The 7,484-nt window shown below is 54.0% G+C and overlaps 2 protein-coding genes across 2 annotated transcripts in view; both read left to right on the forward strand.

Annotated features, from left to right (window-relative positions):
* Window positions 1-6,253, forward strand: part of CEP350 (centrosomal protein 350) — a 73,107-nt gene extending 66,854 nt beyond the window's left edge. The window contains exon 40 of the transcript XR_003572416.1: window positions 6,241-6,253. The gene's annotated coding sequence lies outside the window, so the exon portion shown is untranslated. The remainder of the gene's footprint in view (window positions 1-6,240) is intronic.
* Window positions 6,254-7,248: 995 nt separating this feature from the next.
* The window catches only part of QSOX1 (quiescin sulfhydryl oxidase 1), a 10,850-nt gene continuing 10,614 nt past the window's right edge, over window positions 7,249-7,484 (forward strand). The window contains exon 1 of the mRNA XM_027894185.1: window positions 7,249-7,480. Within this exon, the coding sequence (XP_027749986.1) occupies window positions 7,277-7,480 (204 nt within the window). The 5' untranslated portion in view covers window positions 7,249-7,276. The remainder of the gene's footprint in view (window positions 7,481-7,484) is intronic.

Genomic DNA, 7,484 nt, shown 5'->3' on the forward strand with positions numbered 1-7,484 from the left:
TTTTTTTTTTTTTTTTTTTTTTTTGTAATTAAGAATTGTAAAATAACCAGGGTGGTCCCTGTGTACACCAGTGTAAATATCTTTGGTAACTGAAATGTACTTTAAGAGAACAAAATCTGTAAATAAACTGATTTATAAATTAATCTTGTTTCCTGGTTTTTATAAAATGGAGCTTTATAATTACCCAAATGGTTGCTAATTCTGAAGGTGTCCTGGAGATTTGTCCCTTGTACGTTCCCCTTTCTGCCTGATGCTGTACTTGGGATGCCAATCACAGTCCACAAAATCCCATTAGAGTTGCCTTAATTATAATCACAACGTTATTAGAATTTCCTTATTGTTAAAGCTGAGTGTTGATAGAAACAGAAAATAGCATTAAGCAATCATTGCAGGAGTGCACTGCAGGAGAAAAACTACTCTTTGCACATGTTTGTTTAAATTGGGTTTTAAAAACTCATGGTTTAAAACATTTTTTGGGGGAAGCTATTTTTAATGCTAACCAAACCAATCTGGGAATTAAATTCTGCAGAGAGTCTTGTTTTGGATCCCTTGATTAGGCTCCTGGATTGCTACAGCTCCACGGAGCTGCTGTTACCAAGCACCAGTCCCTTCTTCGCTGACAGGGCAAACGTTGCTTCATGGAAACTTTATATATTGGTGGAACTTTCCTAAATATTTGCTGTTTTCTTTCCAGCACAAAACAAGCCCAAGCCACTTTAGCACCTGAGAGGTCCCGGAGCCCCGTAAGAGGATGGCTGAGCACTTGCAGTGCGTGCGGGCACGTGGCGATGGAGTGGCAGGGTGAGGTGTGTGAGCCCAGGTGTTTATCGAGCCTGTAGCTGCTGCTGACCCGGTACCTCTGCTGTCTTGTGGTGCCTAAATCCCAGCAGAAAAGCTTTGCTTGTCATTTGCTGCAGGTCTGTACAAAACCCAGCGCTGGTCTTTGCAGCTTGTGACAGTCTGCTCCCCACCACCCTCCTCTGCCTGGGAGGGATGTGTGCGTGATGGGGATGGGGGGGGCTGTATAAACTAAACCATTGCCAAGGCATTGCTCTGTGCTGAGCAGTGATTTGTTATTTGTTCTTTGCTTTCCCTTAAAGAGGTACCTCATCCTGGAGGAGGAGGACTCGCTGCATTCATTGTGGAAGCAGCTTTGCTGCAGTCCCACAGTGCCAGTGTTGCAGTAGGACCGGCCCTCAGTTGAGCGTGCCGGGAACACCATCCACAGCCCTTGTGCAGACAGAAGCACGTCACAGCCCTCTGAGCTCAGCGGGTTGAACCAGCCAAACGCAGCGGCTGGTCGTTCATGTCCAAAGGGCCGAGACAAAGTGGTGCTGCAGCCTCTGTGCGCTCATTAGCGAGCAGCAGGAGAGCATCCGTGTCGCGGCTTTCCTCGCCTCGCAGCGATCTTGCTCCGTGGGTCCTGTGTTTTTGGGCAGTGATCTACTTGCAGCCGTTAGCATCCGTCCCTGGAAGTGGCTTAGACTGCATTTCACACTGAAAAAAAAAAAAAAAAAAAAAAAAAAAAATTTGATCTGTGTTTCCCTGGCTGAAGAACTGGCTTACTTTAAAATGGGCTCGAGTGGTGGGAGCGCTGCCAGGGCGCTCTGGCGGGTGACACAGCAAACTACTGCCTTGCTGCCGCTGCCCTTCCCCACCGTGCCCAGTAATCAGCGCGATGAAGGCTCTCATTTCCTCATTTGCAAGTCTACGTTGCTTCACTTCGGCGCTTTCTACCCCTTGTGTTTGTGCAACTCTTCCCGGCACCCTCGGAGCGCGGTTCCCTTTGACAGCCGTTTCACCTGCGGACCTGGTGCAGCTCCCGGGTTGGGCAATGGCAGGCAGCCGCCTTCCCCATGGCACGCTGGATTGAGTGGGATTGTTTTGGTGCCTCCCTTCCCGGGTACCACCCGCTCGCAGGGGGCGTGGTGCCAGCTGCTGCCATCCCACGTCCCGAAATGCCTGGCAGAGCGCTGGAGCGCTTCGAGTGTTGACTCCGCTCCAGCCGCCGCCGCTGTGCCCTGCCTGGCACAAGGGCTTCTGCAATGTCCGGGCTCTCATTAACGCAGCCCTCGGAAGAAAAGGAGCTGGTGGGGAGCTGCTGAACGCCAGCAGATTTCAGAGTGCAGGAAGGAGAGGAGGGGGGGCTGCCCAGCCGCTGGCACCCAGCCCGGAGCACGGGCCATTGCCTGGCAGGAATGCAGATGAGATGTAATGGAGTTTGAAAGCACAGGGCACTCTCTGGGATACGGCTCCTGGGGGGGAGGGAAAGGCACCCTGTGAGACCTGGAAACTAGAGCAAACAAAACATGTAGCCCCAGCCCTGCACTTTCCTGCCTGTTCCTGAATAAGATCCTGCAACAATTTGGGGAAAAGGAGAACAGAGCAGCTCTGTTTGGGAGGGTGGGAGTTGGGCAGGACCAGGGGCATGGTGGGGGGACACTTGGAGCATAGATACCTTTGTTTGCTTTTCAAGTGTGCTGTGTGAGGATGGCCTGGAGCAGGTCTGGTTGGTTCCTGCTCTGAATGTTTCTCTTGGCCCCAGTTTTCCAGTCCTTTGCTCCACCTGTACAAGACCTTCCATGTCCCTTGGGCTGTGTTCCCTCCCCATTGTTTTTTCCTGGTGGCTTCCTCTTGCAGGCTGGCCTGTCTCTCACCACCCAGTGAAATCCAGGCTGACTTGAACTAGGATTTTGTCTGAGAATTTGCTGGAGATGGAATCAACACCAATTCTGGGGGTGTCCCATGGATTTTATTTTCTTTTAATCTAGCAAAATAAAGGAGGCTGCAGGGGATCCCACCCTTCGTGTTGCTTGCCTCGAGTTGCTCAGCAAGGAGCCTGATCCAGTGTCCACGTCCAGCTGTGTCGCTCCGAAGAGGTGATGGAGTTAGTGCTGCCCAGTGAGCCTGTGATTGGGCACAGCAGTCCTTGGTAGGTGAGGCCTTGCTTATGTTGCAGGACTACTGTCATAGCAAGAGAGGAGTGCTCCATTGTCATCCCTGTGGTATTCTCAGTTTCATGCGCTGCAATTAAACCACCTGCCAAATAATGATGTGGCAAATCTGGGCGGTGTGGCCTCCTCCGATCTGCTCCTGGAAACTGGGAAGATGAGCAGAGGTGGAAAACATCTGCTCTGTGCAGCCTGGGCCATGGTGATCCTTTATGGCTGTTGGTCGATCTTCAGTCTGCAGGTAAAATGTTCCCTTCCCAGACATACCAATGACAATGCCAGTTCCTCCTGGTCCCCCCAGGTTCCTCTGAAAAGAGCAAGGGCAGTGTTGCTGCCGTCCTTTGGAGCAGGGATGAATCAGCAGAGGGTGAATAGCAGGGAGGTTGGAACTGCTGTAGTCTCTCTGCAGGCACAAACTACGTGAACACATTCATCACATCCTGAGAATGCACCCCGGATTTGCTTTTACGCCTCTCGTTATTACAGGCTGGTTGGGCTTGAAAGGTGGAAATCAACTGTTTCTGACCAAGCCTGTCTCGTGGAGTCAGCAGTTCCCAGCTACCACTGGGGGCTACAAGGGGCTTTCCTGGCCTTCATAGGTGTCAGCCCAGCAGAGCCAATGCAAGGATTGGGAAGCACTCGGGGTTCACGTCCACTCCACGTGTTATTCCCTGTCTTGGCAAAGCTGGCGGGTTTGTGGCACAGACGCTTCCAAAGGTCTCATCTGAAGCCATGTCTCAGTGGAGGTGTGCCTCGTGCCACTGGTGGAAAAGTGCCACCTGGACTGGAAGGTCAGGGAGATGGCAGGTGGCACAATTTTAGCTCACCCTCTGAGGCTGTTTGGAGACAGTAACTGGGGAAATGAGGCTTTTTCTCTTATGTACAGAAGGACCACAGCAGTGCTGTGCTGCAGATCAAGGAGGGCTCCACTGAGTTCATCTCTCCCATCTTGTGAAGCTGGAGAGGAAAACTGTCAAGCCTCCTCTGCAACCGGTATTTCCAAGGAGCTGATGGGGCAGTTGGATGCAAACTTCTCTGAACAGCCTCCAAAATGCCAGTGCTGGGTGACAGAGTTGCCGTGATTCTATCATGAGTCTTGCATTGGTTGCATGTTTTCCATGGAGTCAGTTCCTGGAATCACACAATTAGGTAGGAACGTGTTCTTTAATTTTCAAGGAAGAAAGTCCATTTCAGGGTCTCCCTGGCCCCAAACCTTCTGAACCAAAGAGAAGCGAGAAGGTCCTGGGTTGGCTGTCCTGGCCATTTTGAACCATTAGTGTTTTGCAGGCAGATTCATGCTTTTAAAAATGGACGGAAAAGCCTTTATCCATTCTCTGAAACATAGTCCTTTCCATCACTTCAAGGGCTGAATACATAAAACCCGACTACTTTTTTCCCCTCTCCTCTCTAACTCAGCACAGAAGCAACCTGAGTAGCTCTGTGTCTGTGAAAACGATCCATTTTTGGGTGCACAAAACAAGCTCTGCAGGGCTGAAATGATTTTGGTGAGATCGTGGCGGCCTTTGAGGCTCTCAGCCTGTTGATGTTGCCCACGCCTCGTTGACTTCAAGGAGATTCCTGCTGGGTGTTAGTCTGGGAAAGGAGATTTTAGAGCTGATGAGCTTAATGAACTAAAACCACTGCTCGGCTGCTGCACAGAGAGTTGTGCAGCATGGGGAACCTCTGTGGTCATCCTTAGCCCATGGCCTTGCTACGCAGGAGTGAAGCACAACTCTTCCCAAAGTTAAGGATGCCAAGCTGGGCGCTGAAAATCTGGTTGTGAAAACCAAGCAGGTTCCTAAATGTGCCACGGGAGCCTAAAGCTGGGCTTCAGGGCTGGCTGGGGCTCAGCAGCCAGGCATCCACGGTCACCCAGAAACCCATCCTGTGACTTTGCTGCTGCCTGCAGGCTCTACTGGCAGCCAGAGAGGACAAAAAGGTGCTGGAAGGGTGTTTCTAAAACCTCCCTGGACTTCTACAGCTCCTTGATTGCTTTTAAGTCATGTTAGTTATTCTCAAATCCATCTTAAAAAGGGTTGCTTCAAAATCTCTGCTTCATCTTTGACTTTCCATGCCCTGTCTCAGGATGTTCTGCAATGAAAATCTGTCTCTTCCCAGTTCGAGGAAGCATACAAAGGAAAAAAAAAAAAAAAAGGCTTTTTAAGCAAGTCTGTGCCTGGAAAATTCCACGCCCTGCCGCTGAAGGAGGCTATTGCCTGGGGAGCCTTGGGGATGGGACGTGCCAGCTGGGCAGTAGGGTCAGCAGTCCCCTCTGGTCCTGGGGCAGCAGGAAGCAGGAGCATCCCCACCCCAGGGCTTTGGCAGATGAGCAATGGTGTGGCTCACCTCAAAAGGAGCTGGAGCCCTGGGGTGTGGGCTCTTGCCCCTGCACCTTTGGGGTTCATGCTGCTTTTGCATCTAAAAGAGGATTCAAGGAATTTGGGCTGCCTTGGAGGAAGGAGTGAGCTGGATGGGGAGGGTGCTGTCAGTCACACTGGTGCTGAGCATCTCTCCTTCCCCTTGACAACCTAATCAAGTTGATGAGCCCTGAATATAAAGGCTTTGACTCAGGGTAAGATAACGGTGATGACACCCATAAACATGAGGACTTTTGTCTTTTAATCACCAGCTGGATGAAGACAAGTCCTGGCAAGGTCTCTGTCAGTAGCGAGTGACCACCTTTCAGAGCAGCCTTGCACCGGGCTGCGTGTCTCTCCACCCTGGTTGGATAGCGAGGTGTGATAATCCTTTAAGCATTTAATTACAGCTGGCAGGGCTGGAGCAGACTATCTTCTGCCCCGTTCTCATCAGCCTGGACCTGTAGAAGATGAGTGGGAGCAATCCTGTGGGTTGTGTCCGCCAGGCTCTGTCCCTCCAAGCCGAGCTGTCTCAGGGGGCCCTGTCACTCCCCAGAGTCATGCCCCGTGTGGAGCCCCTGCCCTCTGCTGCCCCGGCAAGGCTTGGCTCTGGCAGGCTTGTTTTTCTAGCATGGCAAGTCTGCCTAAAATACCTAGGTGGGGCTCAGCGTGGATAATGGCCTTCCTGGGGACAGAGCCAGCAACCAGCCCTCAGCAGCCATGAGCACCCCCAGTGCCGGGGGGGTTCCCTGGCCTCAGGGGCTGGGGAGGGAGTGGAGGGCTGGATTTTGGGGCTGTGTCCACCCCTCCAGTGCCCGGCTCTGCCCCAGGGCTCTGAGCAACGGGCACCTTCCGCCTGGGAGCTGGTGACGTGGGTGTGTGCGTGAGCAAAGGCACGGCCCCGGGAGGATGGAATCATAGAATCCTAGAAGGGTTTGGGCTGGAAAGGACCTTAAAGAACATTTAGTTCCAAGTCCCCCGCCATAAGCAGGGACGCCTTGCACTAGACCAGGTTGTTCCCAGACCTGGCCAACCTTGGCCTTGAATGTTTCCAAGGATGGGGCAGCCACTGCTGTTCTGGGCAACCTGTGCCAGGGCCTCACTGCAGTCGCGGGGAAGATTCTTCTTTTCCTAACAAAAACCCTACTCTCATTTTGAACCCATTCCCTTGCAGGGGCCACTGGGGTTGGAAAGCTGCTTATTTTGGATGCAGGAGCCGGATTTTGGGGGTGTCACTGGGTATCCTGGCAGGGTCGGGGCAGGGTGTGCCTTTTGAGTGGTGCCCCCAGTGACACTGGCTGATGTCAGACACTGCCTGTAATGGTGGCACTGCGGTTTTTGGGGCTGAATCAGCCACCTTCGCCATTACGGAATCACAGAATCAATTAGGTTGGAAAAGACCTCCGAGATCATTGAGCCCAACCTGTGACCAAACACACCCACGTCCCACTAGTCCAGAGGACTCAGTGCCATGTCCACTCTTTCCTTAAACACCTCCAGGCACCCCCTCCCTGGGAATTCCTTGCTTTATCAGAATTTTGTCCATATTATGCCATCTGTCCCCTAAGAGAAAACTGCGTCAAGGGGGCCATTGCGGGCTCCCCCCGATGTAGGGGCATCGTGGGAAGCGTTATTGGGGGCTCCCCTGTGATGTGAGGGCACTGGGGGGGGGGGGCTGGGGCGGTGTTTGGGGCTTCCCCGTGATTTGGGGGAGCTGTGGGGGGGTATTGCCCCACACCCACACACACACAATGTGGGGGCGTTCAGAGGAGGTTGGGGAGGTACTGGCGGCTCCCCCCATGCTGTGGGGGGGCTGAGCTCAAGCGACCCCTCAGCCCCCCCCGCCGCGGAGGTGCCGTGGGGGTTCCCCTCCATGTCCCCGCCCCGGCCCCGCCTCAGGGGCGGTGCCAAGGGCGGCTCCGGGCGCTAAAGGCGGCTCCGGGCGGCTCCGGGCGGCCTTGGCGGGCGATGTGGCGGCGGCGGGCGCGGGCCGGGGGTCGCGGGGGGCCGGCGGCTCTCCCGCCGCTGCTCCTGCCGCTCCTCCTGCTGCTCCGGCTGCCCGCGGCGCGGCCCGGCCGCCTCTACTCGCCCTCGGACCCGCTGGAGCTGCTGGGGCCGGGGGCGGAGGGGCGGCTGCTGGGCTCCTCCAGCGCCTGGGCTGTCGAGTTCTTCGCCT

This window comes from Empidonax traillii, unplaced genomic scaffold (assembly GCF_003031625.1).
Source record: "Empidonax traillii isolate 1590-97213 ecotype Southwest subspecies unplaced genomic scaffold, ASM303162v1 scaffold419:size1009643, whole genome shotgun sequence".
Lineage (NCBI taxonomy): Eukaryota > Metazoa > Chordata > Aves > Passeriformes > Tyrannidae > Empidonax > Empidonax traillii.